Raw genomic sequence first — 14,066 nt, forward strand, 5'->3', positions numbered from 1 at the left:
AAAAAACATGGTTACTCACAGACAACATCAGTTACCCACTATTAATCCTTAGTATTATAGCACATTTGTATTTTTTTTTTTAATTTTGTATTTTACACCAACTTGTGTCAAAAGTCTCACCCTGAGAATTTGGTCGCCCTCCTCCAGGCCCTCCTTAGCAGCTGGGCTATCTTCCAGCACTCCAGCTACAAAGATGCCCACATCGTTCCCCCCAGCCAGCCGCAGACCCACACTCTCCCCCTTCTTGAACTTCACTAGCTTCATGCTGGGCCTGCGGATGAAGACACATGTTAAGACTGATTTCTTTTGACATGACATCATTTACTGTTTTCTTTTATAAATATAAGATACAGTTAGGTAATAGGTACGTGACTCATGATTATATTTATATTTCTGTGTATTGCTCTTGGCATGAGATATGCACTCACAAAACTTAGTGGGCTTTTTCAGTTGCCTTTTTAGTTCCGACATCATCTAAATCTCATGTTGTACTGTTGAGCATTTAAAATATGTTTTAAAACACAAACATCTTGTTGTTTACCACCAGTACCTTCAGGAGATTACTTTTATGAAGGTATGATAAAATAACTGTTCTGTTAATATTACCGTAGGATGCTATCATCGTGGGCAGCGCTTGGCACAGGGGCATCAGACGGACTGACTGGCAGGTCCACATCTGGCTGTCCAGGCTGAGCATACACCGGCTTAGGCTCTGAGAAGAGACATACACATTAACACCTTCATGTAATTAATTCAGACATAAATAAAGATAAACAAGTAAAACGGTACAAGGAATATTTCCCCAAACACTGCCACAACTTAACAATACTACAGATACAAAGAAACTGCTTAAACCCCACACAAGCAACTCATTATCACACAGATGACTGTACACACACAGACACACAGTCAAGGCACACAGTGTCCTGAGCAGGGAGGTCAAACAGAAAGACAGCAGAGTGCTGCAGGCTGGGGAGGAACGTCAGACTCGATCAACTCATGGTTTATTTTCACTTGGCTCCAGGCAAACTCAGCCAGGCTCAGCGGGCATTTGGATCTAACTTTTTTTTGGTAGCTCTGCTTTTAAAAAGCGCAAATATAACTTTTAACAAGAATTTTTTTTTTATCATCAATAGTTTTATTGCCTGACTGTTGTATCACATACCTGGGAGGGGTGGAAGCTGTTTGTCCTCTCTTGCAATGGCTGAATCCTTCGGTTTGGGCAGAGGAATGTCCTCCGCCAGCTTCGCTGGTGTTGACGCCTGCTTTGAGAGCCGTTCATCGTCACGACTTCTGTGACTGTAGACACAAATCGTGGTTTTTGTACAATTTTTCTTTAGAGAACGAAGACAAAAGGTCATAAATAGTACATTTTGCAGATGTAGCGCTTGAGGGTGACATAAAATTTTCTCTTGAGTAAACACACTGGCTGAGAGCAGGTGAACAGAACAGCTAGATTCTACGGCTGCATCTTAGTCTTGAAGGTCATCGCTTTGTCTTTCCACTGTTTTTTGATCTATTTTTAGAGCAGCTTATCTAAGGTGTCAGAGTGGATTTTGTCCTCCAGGTGAATTTCACTGTGTGGCTCTGGCTTTTGACCAGCTTGGTTTAACTGCACTGCCACTTTTGAAACATCAAGGCTGCACTGGCCAATTATAAGCCAGATTACTGTAAATGATATGAAAACATTTCTGTATTTTGTTTCTTAACCACTGATGAAACAAGAGGGACATAATAGGGTTGTTCTGGTTTGGCTCCACTGATCACATGGCTCCTCTCTGGCACAACTTTACTGTTTAAAGTAACCACAAAGGATCCTGTTTGAACTGGCTGCAGAGGAATAAAGTTCTATTCAGCCCAGCTTGGAGGTAGCAGTTGTTTTAACTGCCAATTTCCTGAGCTGAGAGAAAAGGTTACAAGTTAAGGCTTTGGTTCGAAAAAAAAAAAACAACAACCTCCTGTCTCAACAACACCTTTCTGTTGACTCAAATACTTAAATGATTTTAAAGTGCTCCAGTGACCTACATGTGTCTTTATCACAAGCACTATTAAAATCAATCACAAAGGACCAGCCAGACCAGACATCAGCGGACAATTAGAAAGCAGGTTTATAGAAAAAAATAAACCCATATAAAAGTGGAGACAGATAACACATGTAGCTGGTGATACTTCATTGTTGGAGTCATATTGTCCTTGTGCCAAACATGGTTTTACCCCCAAAACATTCAAGAGACAGAGATCCAGTTCCACACCTACAAGACTGCATCAAAGTCACTGAATAATTAATATTGTATAAAGTTTGTCAGAGTCTAGGGTAGTCAATCATAACACCACTACTGAACTACTTCAAATCTATTCAGGATTTACTACCAGTACTATTGGTGGCTATTTACACAGGGGAACAGGGCCAAACTTACGGTATTCTCCAGCTGTTGTTGTACAAAAAAAGCAGACAAATCTCATTGAGTGACAGTGTTGGCATATGGCACTGTGTTCAAGACTTTAGGGCAGTGAATTTTTACACAAAGCGGAGCAAAGTTTAGCCCTAATTTTGACCCAGACTGACTCTTTTTACAGCTGACTTTTATTTTTTCCTCGGGTCAATAGGCAGAGTGAAAGGCGAACAACTGTGGTGCTCTGTTCAGTTTAAGTGAAGAATTAATGAGTTACTTTTAAACAAGGTTACAGTCAAAGAAGTGCTAAATGGTGCAATGACTGTTGTTAACAGTAACATAAAGATCCAAAGTCCCTGTGACCAAAAAAAAGGAAATACAGAAAGAGTATGCCTTAGCAAATGGAAAAGTGGTCATGAATATAAATGTGCCTGTAATTATGAAATTGATTATCTTCCAATCTTCCAGTTATTTTCATCAATGAATCATTATGTCTAAAAACCACCAGATTCATTGCTTTATTTCTAAACATTTTACGTCAGCTTCTAAATAGGTCATCAAGCTAAGATGCTCAAAAACGCAATCACATTTATCAGTTTCCCAAACCTTACATGGGAACCTGGAAATGTTTGGCATGTGCAGGATATAAATAATGCTGTAACTGACTCAGCTCTGGTCACACCTTTTTTGTTTGATTTTTGTTGTTGCAATGAATTGCTAGGATGTTGATTTCATATTTAAGCGAATGTTTGCTCTCCACTCATTCTTCAACTGGATCATTTCCCGGCAGCTAAAATACAACTAGGTGATCTTTACCTGCCATTGCTGATTTGAGGGGGCGAATGTCTGGAGTGGTCTGAGGGTTCAGATCGTCTGTCTGGAGAGCGGGAGCGGCTGCTACGATGTCTGTCATGCGATCGATTGGAATGGTCGGATGCCATAGAATGGATATCTGAAATGTCTGATCAAACAAGAGCCAATGGTCAGTGACAGTGGTCGGAAAATTCACAGGGCAGCTTTTGATCTGCTGACTTCAGCACCACTCTCACCATCTCTGTCAGAGGCGTTGGCTGAAGGAATGCTGTCTTCGAGGTCAGGGATGTTCAGCAGGGTTGCCCTCTCGTCTCTCTGTACAACCATTTTTAGCTTGCCCTTTGACCTTTCTATCAGCTTCTTGGCATCTATCAAGGAGAGGTTCTCTGTCACCGTGCCATTAATCTGGAAGATTCAGATAAAATGCCATGACATTTTCACAAAGCCACAGAGTGTGAATTGTACTGCATTTTCAGTGAAATTGCACTGTACTTGTTGGTGCAGTTCTATGATGCATGTTAAGTGCAACAAGTCAGTTTGGAAAGCTAGACAAAAGTATATGTTCCATCAATATGGTGTCCTTCTATTCAAAATAGTCTGACATTTAATTTGAAAATATCAAATCATTACCTACAGCTAATCAGTTCTTCTCTCTATCAACATAATGTATAAAACAGGAAATGGCATATTAAAATACTTTAATCATCTTTATTGTGTTATGACGATTCTCTATCTCAGCCTCCCCTCTCACCTTCAACACAACATCCCCTTCTTGGATGTTGCCATCCCTGGCTGCCAGGCTCTCAGGGGAAATGTCCTTGACAAAGATGTGGCTGGCCAGGCGCAGGCCATATTCTGCTTACAAAGTGAACGACAGCAACAAAGATGATGTTAGTACAGAGTTCACGTGACAACACCACACTGACTGCCCTTTGCTGACAGCTGCTGCTCCCACTGGGATTAACACTGATTAAAGAAGATTAATTGCTCTCTTACTTGGATTTACTTGAGTTAACTTGGATTTTGCTGTGGCTGGCAAGTTTTGTTTGTTCTGGCAGTTAACCAGTGCTGATTTAGAGGTTTTATTCATTTCTTAAAAAACAAAAGGTCATTTGATAGAAGTTAAGTAAATAAAACAGCTTGGTTTGCCAGCCTCTTTCATCCTTTATCTATCATCCTTCCTTCATGTCTTTGTGAGCCTCACCTTCATTTTTGCGGGATTTGACAAGTGTGACCTTGGCAGGGCGTGGGGGCAGGTTGTGCGAGCGGCGGTCTGAGCGTGGGGAGAGACTCCTCTCCCTTGAGCCGCTACGTTCGCGTTCCCTGTCCCTTCGCCCACTGCTCCGGCCTCCACGTCTGCCCATAGCCCCACCAACACCGCTGTAAGCACCACTTCGTCCACTCCGAGTCTCATATATCTCTTCATCGTAGCTGTCCTCCTCCTCATCATGCTCCGACATAGTTTCTCTCTCCCCTAGGCGGCCCATGGGAACATGCACCTTCCTCTTCCGTCTGATTGTCTGACCACAGGAAACGAGACATGAAATCAGCTTGACAACCCCAAGTTAAATCAAATGTAGCCCCCAGCAATCAACTATCAAAAATATGTCCTACCTGTATGCATGTACATATACTTACTCACTGCTTCAAACTATTTTTAGCTCCTGAATCAAATTTAAACAACTGGTGAATTTTAAATGTGATGATGACACAATCACTTACAATCTTGGCAATTTTCCCACTTTTACGAAGCTGCTGGACAGCGTACGCATGCTCTACATTATCCATGGAGACAGCATTGACCATGACGACTCTGTCATTTTCCCTAAAGAGAAGAGACACAAAGATCAGACACAATGGCATCTTTCTGGACCAGGCAGGGTAATGTAATACAAAAAAAGTGGCAATATGAGCAGGCTGCCAATGATAAGACAAACTCTTACTGCAATAGGCCTTCTGCTGGGCCTCCTTTCAGCACATCTGAGATGACAATGGAGGTCTCGCCACTCTGAAAATGAGGGTTATCCCGACCTCCTGATATGGCTATCCCAAAGCCAAACCCTGGTGCCTGCAAACAGACAAAACAGATAAAGGTGCTGACTGTGTGGACCAAAGCACTGATAGAGGTCATCAAACTGATCTTGTTACTATACTATACGCGTCTGTGAATCAAATGTAAACTATAAGCAGCCATAACTGACATGTAAACTTTTCAAAAGCCTGAAGTTCTTCTTCTTTGACAGCAAGCATGTGTTAGAGTATGTGTAAAAATATGTACAGAATGCTGATACTGCAATTATTTCAAAGCCAAAAACATTAGATCTTGTCTGTTTTGTCTGTTGCACTGATGCAAAAAAAAACATGCAGGATATAATGGAAGTAATACAATTTACATAGACAAATATAAAGCAGAGGGGCACACCAGATACCTACCCTGTGTAGTGTTACTGTGTGCTGTTCCCAAATGACTGTCTCCTCCATTGCTGCACTCTGAAAGAAAAAAAATACAGTAGGTTTAATTTAAACAAAAAGACCAATGAGACATATAATTTTAAGACTTTCTTTGGTTAGCCCATCATTTGTACAACCTTTGTCCAAAAACCATGTTAAACTGACAGTTAGGATTACAAGTTCTCAAAGCTGCAAACTTTACAAGTCCAGTTGCCTCATTTTAACCCTTGAGGCACACAAATAAAAGCGTAAAAGAATATGGATTCACTCCTATGTTTCTTTTTCCACGTCTAACAGTAGTGGTAGCAGCACATGGTTCACAGACAAATTGAATGAGGATGCCAACTGTCTTAGACAGTGTACATGGTCACTGAATAACAGCAAAAACCTATAGCACTTTGTTATGTTGGTTTTAGGAAGCAATCAAACAGACCACACACATCAACTTGCTGTCAGAGCAAAGACAGTGTCCTTTATAGTAGGCCCATTGTGTGAGGTTGTGTGTTTACAGTGCACTGAAGACACTAGGTACAATGAAAAATACTATGAAGGCCACACTAACCGTGTGTGGAACTACAGCACCACCTTTTCACATTAACAACCACAGAGGATAAGATGAAGGTCGACTCCTTCAGCTGTTAGACTAACAGTGTCCTCTCCACTTCTTATCTTATCTCGGCTAGTGTATCATTTCACCTCCACTACAATCTCACGACACATTAGACATTCAATGACTGCGTATAAAATACTCTCAGGTCCATTCCTCTGGGGCAAATTACAACCCACATCACTGCACCTAATGCAATAACCCCATTCATCATGCAAATTGATCCTAGGTCTGTGACCTTAATAGGAGAGACTATCACCCATTTCCCTCCTGCTTTGCTGGCAATTTCTTTGAATGTGAAATACTGACAACACTTACCACCTATGCAGAAAACTAAGATCTCATGTTGCGACACACTAAAATGGTGATGAAAGTTGAGCGAATGGTGCTTAATCTCACTCTTAATGTGGCATCTGTTCCAGTGCTTGAATCCTCTGCTGATATCACTGCGATCGTGTTGGCAGCTTCAAGCCCCAAACATCTAGGAAGTGTCAGTCCAGCTTCACATTGTAGATGATTATGCGCCACATCAGAATGACAAGCTGCTAATGGTATGGCTACTGTATCTCCAAGAGTGCTAATGATAGTTAATGTAGGATCATAAGCACTAGTAACATTAGATGTTGCAGCCAAATAAACAAATGGATAAATAAATGAATGAACAAATAAACAGTATCCATTTTGGAGAAATCACAAAAGAAACAAACAGATTCTGATGTTTTTTTTTATTGTTTTACCACCCAGGGTTTCTTCAAGACATCATCCTTATGTCTGTGGTGACCTGTTGAGTAAGTGCCAAACATTAGCTGGCGTCTGGGAATACAGGCAGCTGAATAAATCGCCACAAGTGGCCCCAGACGTTCTCAGCTTGGCAGCAACAGTCACAAATGCCTCAAGCAGCTTATAGTGCGACTCACACAAGGAGGGTGAACAAAAGTTTGAACAAGGGAACTCCCCCTGGCCTTTTACATTGAATACACTGCACTTAAGAAAGAGGAAAAAAAGACATCTGAATATTAACAAGTCTTGTGAAAACAGAGGCATGATTTCTTACTGGAAAGTCTGCTCTTTAGGGAGGCAGATTTATGCCTCTGTCTTCTTGAGAAGCACTGTGAAAATACTGATGTAAAGAACTCAGCATTTGGTGTAAATTTATAAATGGTTTGCATCTAAACTAATAACTTAGAGGAGGTTAGTTTACAGTGGATATTTCTATTTTCATAAAGTCTTTTGTGCAGGGTAACAAACATGTGCACATAGACAAACATTAAAACAGGGTACCGTAAATGTGGAAAACATGATCACAGAATGCTCATTATGCCTAATCTAACAGAATTAAATTACCATAAAATTAATGAAACAGAAAAAGCCAAATGGAGCAAAACAGGCGGAATATATAACACGACCAAAATCTGAAGAGGATTCTAGAGGAAAAAAATGATTTAGCAGGGTCCTGCAGTGTTCAGCTCTCTCTCTCTAACACACACACACCTTTCATTTTGAAGGGATGTAATTTTGCTTTCTCCTCCTGCAGAGCTTGTTGCTCTGGTAACAGAGGGGGGAACAGTGTGGTGTTGTTCAAGTGGCCTGACATTTTCAGGACGTGTCTGAAGGTTCCTCTGAACTGTGGGAGGTTTTAAAAAGACACGCTTAATTCAGACACTAAAGAAGCTTTTTTTTACACTTATATGAGCCCTACATCTTTGCAGCTATGTGTACATCTAAAAAACATGCATGTTCTTTTGCAAGAAGATTAACAACAAAACTTTTGTGTTCACACAACATTTGGTCCAACAACAACATCTCAGAGCTCAAGTTATTATTCAGTCACATTAAGATACATAAAAACAAGGTATGATCATCCATTGTTTCTGTAAAGACTCCACCTTGCGCCTGTGTGCTGTTTAGCATCCAGTGACCAATGAATTTTAGTGTCACTGTTGCATACACTCTTTATGGCCACTAAGAACTGATGCCAAGTGAAGCTTCATGCCACAAGCCAGGGCCAGGCCTGGCAGCTATTCCACAGTGGAGACACACCATGTTGGTTGGGTCATGCTTGGGGGATTACAACTAAGCAACTTGGGAGCCAGCACTATAACACAGATGGACTTCAACACAGATGGATAACCCAGCTGAGAATGGAAAACAGGCAGGAAAGCTCTGGTCAAAAGGGACTGTGTTGACTCAATACTCAAATGGTAAACAACATATTTATCAATAAGCCCAGCGTGGTTTTATTCCTCTCCAGAACAAACTATTATAGCATGTCTGTCAAATAATAATGCTCTGCCAGCAGTCTTTTACGAGCTTTACTAATTTCCACTTAAATCATAAACTTATTTTTTATTAACGATTACAGATCATCTTCCTGATCAGACCATTTTTCATCTGGGGTCAACTAAAAGCAGCGATAGAAGAACAGATCTTCATGTTTCAGAAGATTAAGGAGGGAACTTAAACAGTTACAATTTAAACACTTAAACAGTTACCAATAACCGTACATGTCTGTTCATCGATTCATGATTTGATTGTCTCAGCTGTTATAGAAAATACAAATATTTAATGCTAGTTTCACTGCTCTAGACAGTGAAATACAAAGGAATTCACTACCAAACAATTCAATTACTCTCAAATTCATCAACAAGTACTCAAAAGTGATCAGTAATGTACTGACAATAAAATAATAATAATAATAATAATAATAATAATTGAAACCTTTATTAGTCCCACAATGGGGAAATTGCTCAAGGCAGCCCAGCAAAAAGCGTCTTGCCCAAGGACACACAACAGTGAGTAGGGAGGAGTTGGGATTGAACCACCAACCTTCCGGTTACGGAACAACCCTGCTATACCACTGCGCCACTGCTGGCCAAAAAAATGATAGACATACAGAATTAGGGTGCAAACATTCTAAAGCAAGCAAAGTAAATTTGTCTTTAACTGTCCAAACCTACAGACACTATTGCAAGGTGTTCTGATATTACTAGTGATGCCCCACATCATTTGTTTTCTGGATTGGCCAAATCATTGTATTTTTAAATATACACGTTATAATAAAACCTGAAGAAAATGCTACTTAGGATCAACATGAACATCAGTGCCTTGACTGGCTGTCAAAAGTCCTTATATAGCACAAACAAGTTCACAGCACTATCCTGACGCGACCCACAAAAATGGAAGCTATAATAGTGTTTCATTTTATATTCACTTTGGGGTATCATTAAAATTAAAGAGTGCAGGAACCTCAGCTTTTTTAGTTGAGCAGAAAAACAAAGCATATTCTGGAACTAAAGCAACATAGTGAGCTGCTCAATGCACTGACAAAGACAATAGATTTTGTGCTGTAGTATGGTTTCGGGGTGTTGCAGAACCTTATTCAATTCTGACCGCTCTGGGACCAGAGTAGCTAAAAATAACCCTCATTAATTCTGCCGTTGTGATGCTGCAACAGCGTGATTTAAGAGAAACTTGCAGCACGAACACAGCAGAACATTTAATAACTTCTTGTTATATTAAATGCCACAGAACAACCGAAAACAAATGATGCAATACTGCAAAGAAAAGACACTTTCTCCCTAGTGCCAATTTGTATGATTTCTGTAGAGCCAAAAGGAAAACAATCTTTTTCAGAAATGTTTGTGTCTGTGTGACATTAGGGAAGTGTAAACTGTGGATTCTTAACATTGATGATTAAAATACCTGCACTACAGTGATTCTAAATTTGGCATTAAATGCAGCTGATCCTTTCACTGATTAGTTGACACAAAGCCAGCTCAGGGAAATTAGTTTTGAGTCATTTAATAAAACTGAATTAGAAACTGTGGAAAACTCAGCTCTTTTCTTTTCAGATGGACCCTCATGTGAGCAGCAGCACTAGCACCAAATGAGACTGGGTCTCTGACAAGTGTGAAACCAGGAATAACACAGACAGAAAGTACTGTGCCAGCAATGAACAAATCGAAAACAGGGAGTATTTTTCAGATGCACTGCGGCCAGAGACAGAAAACAACAGGAGCACAGTCCACTGTGGCTGCTAGCATTGAAGCAACAAAGAAGTAGAATATAATGATTGATCACTTCAGAAAGTGAAATCGATCTGCTGGGGAGAGCTGACAACTGCTAAACCGCCCCTGCCTCTGAGAACATAGTCAAATGTTAATGAGGACCCAAGCCTTAGCACCAGTCAGGGGTTCCCCTGAGAGACAAGTGACACTCTGCACATATAGCATGCATATACACTGTACTGCGGATCTCTAATGGAGGAGAGATAGCAGGAGAGATGCAGCATTGCAAGAGTGATACGAAGGTCAAGAAATGAAACCTCTTACGTGTGACATAAAAGTTAATCACTAAACATCGGCCACGAAGGACATGCATTATTTAAAGGCTACAGTGAAACACACTTCACTTCCGCCTGATTTAGTTTGGGTTGTTGCATAAATATTTAGCAAACATGGATGCCACAGAAGACCAAAAGTACTCACATCAGTTCATCCTGATCGCAACAGAGGACACAGACAGAAGCATCTCCAGCCTCCAGCTACTCCTCATTGAATCCAGCAGGAGATTCCTGCAGATGTACATCAGCAGCCTCAGTGCATGACCGCAACAATCAGGGGTGGGAGGGACCTGCCCCCACCTTACTTACTCTTACTCTCGTGTCTTATCGCTAAAACCACAGAAATTACAACCACAGGTGAGGGGGTTATGAAACCCACCCCGCTGCTACACCCTAACGCTTCCCCTGCCGCACAGTGTGCTCTGCCAACATCTTTCTTCAAAATAAATCCGTCCAACCAACTCTCTCCTTACACGCTCAGGGGATCGAAGCAAATCCCCTCTGGCTTGGCAGCGATCTGTGCGGGATCTGCAGTTCCGCTACAGCATGGGACTCCTCTCTGCTAGCGAACATCCATCCGCAGTGTAAACTGCTGTATCGGTCTTAACCCCCACGCTGCTGGCTTGAACCAGAGCAGAATCCAGCAATTTGCTCAGCATGTAGGACAATATCACATCATGGCCCACCTTGGGTGTGCTGCATTAAATGCATAAATTATGCTCTTCATGTCATTGACATGCCACAGAAGATCAGCAGCAGCTGGTCAGCTATTATACTATGTATTCCTGTACTATAGCTAAGAAAATACATACACACCCAGTATTAAATCTGACATTATCATAAGCTTCTGTTAAACCTAAAATTGTTGTAACAAAGCAAATAATATAAACAGCCTCGCAAATTGAACTGTGAGTTAGAGACACTGAGAATAAAGCAAGCAAAAACGACTGAAGAAGGCTGACAGAGATGTCGAGCCATTTTCTAAAAATTTACTCCTTATAATAATAACTCACCAGCTTTCAAACACGAAGAGGAAATTCATTCCCCTATGCATATTAAGAACAATTTGCTACACTTTAGTATACTACAAACAAAAGTCTTTCCTATGGAAAACATAGGCAGTAATTATGCATAAGTAGGGTGCTGTTCAGACACATTGGCATGGATTGTTAGGACTTGGTCGTAGTGTTTTGCTTTTAACAGTTTCGAACCTGCAATCTGAAAGGTCCTGTATAAAATTAGTAAATAATTAAAACAAAAAATATGATTTTTGATTTTGTCTAGTCGGCTCATTCTCCACACCCATAACAAGGACATGACCAATCAGTCTGGGTGGTTCAGCGTGTCCGGCACATGGTGACAGCTCCAGCTGGTTAGGTCCAGTTGGAAATGGATGCCAATAGTTGACACTGTATTGGTGTCTAAAACCACCTCTATCTGAGCCTTTCTCTTATTTTATAGCTGCTAAAAACGCTTTGAGTTCTGGTGCTCATTAGCAGAGATCTGTTCACAATGTGTGTAGGTAAGGCTTGTAGGCAGTGCTACAGTGGACTTTACCATGCATATTAAGTATGTCATCTTCTTGTACTTTCCTTCTTTAGTTGCCATTTCAATGACTGCAATAGTTTGTTTCTGCCTGCACATGTGGTAGTTGAAATTGTGTGCACTTTGGCTCTATGCTACACCTTTGCACTCTGTTCTTGACAGTGCATGGATCTTATCAAATATTTATAAAAATGTTTGGGAATTTTGCTTTTATGGAACAGTTGCAGGTTCAAAATAGAAAGAGAGCAGGGAATGTGGCAAGGGTCTTGTTAGAGGGGAGGTGAACCAGGGACTCAGCTGCTAAGGGCATTTTTGCCCATGTGGTATGCATCTTGACCACCAAGCCGCTGGGTTGCCCCTTGTGAAGACACAGTGCATTACTGAAGAAATACAAACCACTCTTGTGGTTCCCTTAAAATCAAGCACCATTTAGTGAACATGGTAACTCATCTGGTCATGAGTACTTATGTTAAGTCTTGCATGCGTACTGTGCAGAGGCAAACTGCATGGTTGCACAAACATATGAATATATCCTTGGGCAACTTGTACATCTGCGCTATATGCCAACTCCACACATGCACTCCTTGTTGTCTACGAAGAGCTGTTTTTCACTTCATCACCAAGAGGAAGTCCATCATCAAGTTATTAAAGGGTTTAGCCTCCCTTATCAACACTATACTACTACAACAGTACTGTATTTAGACTGTATCAGAGACTATAATGACATTTCACTGTCCTCCTCGTCTTATAGGATGACATGAACGACAGGTTACCCACATAAAGCTCTGTATGCCTTATTGGCATTGCACTATAAACCATTGACTCAACCTCATGCACTTAAACTTCCTTTACAGCCTGTCAAGGACTGCTCATTACTTATCAAATGTCTGACATTCATGAGACTGTTATTAGAGACTGTGGTAAGGGCACTATTTGCATACCCCATGGTTTAGCAAGACTGACCAACCACATGACACACTGCATCCAGACAATGTAAATACATGACTCAACTGAGAACTCATTTACACAGTGTTATTCCAGATTTGTTTGAAAGTGCTGCAGATGAAATGCAGCAGATTAAAAATGTGAAATAAATGCAATACCACGAGGAAAGGTAAACAGACTGTGTGTCATGAAATCCCACTTATCAGTCAGAAGAATGATCAACTTAGACAAGGCTGCCAGACTCCCAGTCACCGACGTCGAAGGGAGCGAGTTAAATTTATATTCCTCTTAGCAGAGCCTGAGAGTGGTGACAGATTCCACACATAGTTAGCTCTCTCCACTAGCTTCTGCCTCAGAGCCTCCAAATTAATTATTTCCACATCAACCAAAATAGACACGTAAAGAACTGAGCTGCTAATCGTTTTAAGTCAGCAGTTCTGCCACCGGTACAGGTTGTCACTTTCTTCCCGCAGCTGTATTTTGTAGTATGCAACTGCACATCTGAATTCTGCTGTCATCTTCTGTAGGTCAATCTGTCTTTCCTTCCTCTGATTCTTAATCAGCTCAGCTCTAAACCTCGTTCTACAGTTACACTCGTCTTAGTGTTTACCATATTAAAGTTTTATAAATGTTACTATAAAAGGTTTTAATGCTTGGCAGCACCTAAGTGAGAAATAGTGCTTCATTGGTGCCTTTGGACTGGCATGGACACAGAGATACCTTGTCAAGCTTTAGGTTTACACTAAAAGATAAGCCTATAAACACTGCAGTACCTCTAACTAGCAATGATAGGGTATTGCATTACAAAATGGTGGCAGCCTGCAGGCAAATCTCATTTAAGGTGTAAAACATTAAGGCTTACTGTCAGTGTGGTAATTGACAAGTTTTCAGGCTGGTGTTTAGACATTAGCATAGGTGCCTGTTATTATAGCAGTAGCCATCAAAATACTGATGCTGAAACGAGCTGTTC

General features: G+C 40.9%; 1 protein-coding gene across 7 annotated transcripts in view; it reads right to left on the minus strand.

The window, feature by feature from the left end:
• The window catches only part of tjp1b (tight junction protein 1b), a 31,829-nt gene that overhangs the window by 14,350 nt on the left and 3,413 nt on the right, over nt 1-14,066 (minus strand). For 4 of the 7 annotated variants that reach the window (XM_028407532.1, XM_028407528.1, XM_028407531.1 and 1 more), the window contains exons 2-11: nt 5,640-5,696; nt 5,150-5,274; nt 4,929-5,031; nt 4,411-4,726; nt 3,958-4,064; nt 3,443-3,611; nt 3,210-3,354; nt 1,166-1,299; nt 607-712; nt 121-271 (exon numbers count right to left, since the gene is read on the minus strand). In XM_028407532.1, coding sequence (XP_028263333.1) covers nt 121-271; nt 607-712; nt 1,166-1,299; nt 3,210-3,354; nt 3,443-3,611; nt 3,958-4,064; nt 4,411-4,726; nt 4,929-5,031; nt 5,150-5,274; nt 5,640-5,687 — 1,404 coding nt within the window. In that variant the 5' untranslated portion in view covers nt 5,688-5,696. The remainder of the gene's footprint in view (nt 1-120; nt 272-606; nt 713-1,165; nt 1,300-3,209; nt 3,355-3,442; nt 3,612-3,957; nt 4,065-4,410; nt 4,727-4,928; nt 5,032-5,149; nt 5,275-5,639; nt 5,697-14,066) is intronic. The other 3 variants (XM_028407534.1, XM_028407533.1, XM_028407529.1) reach the window with 1 other exon arrangement.

The sequence above is a fragment of the Parambassis ranga genome, chromosome 6, assembly GCF_900634625.1.
Source record: "Parambassis ranga chromosome 6, fParRan2.1, whole genome shotgun sequence".
Lineage (NCBI taxonomy): Eukaryota > Metazoa > Chordata > Actinopteri > Ambassidae > Parambassis > Parambassis ranga.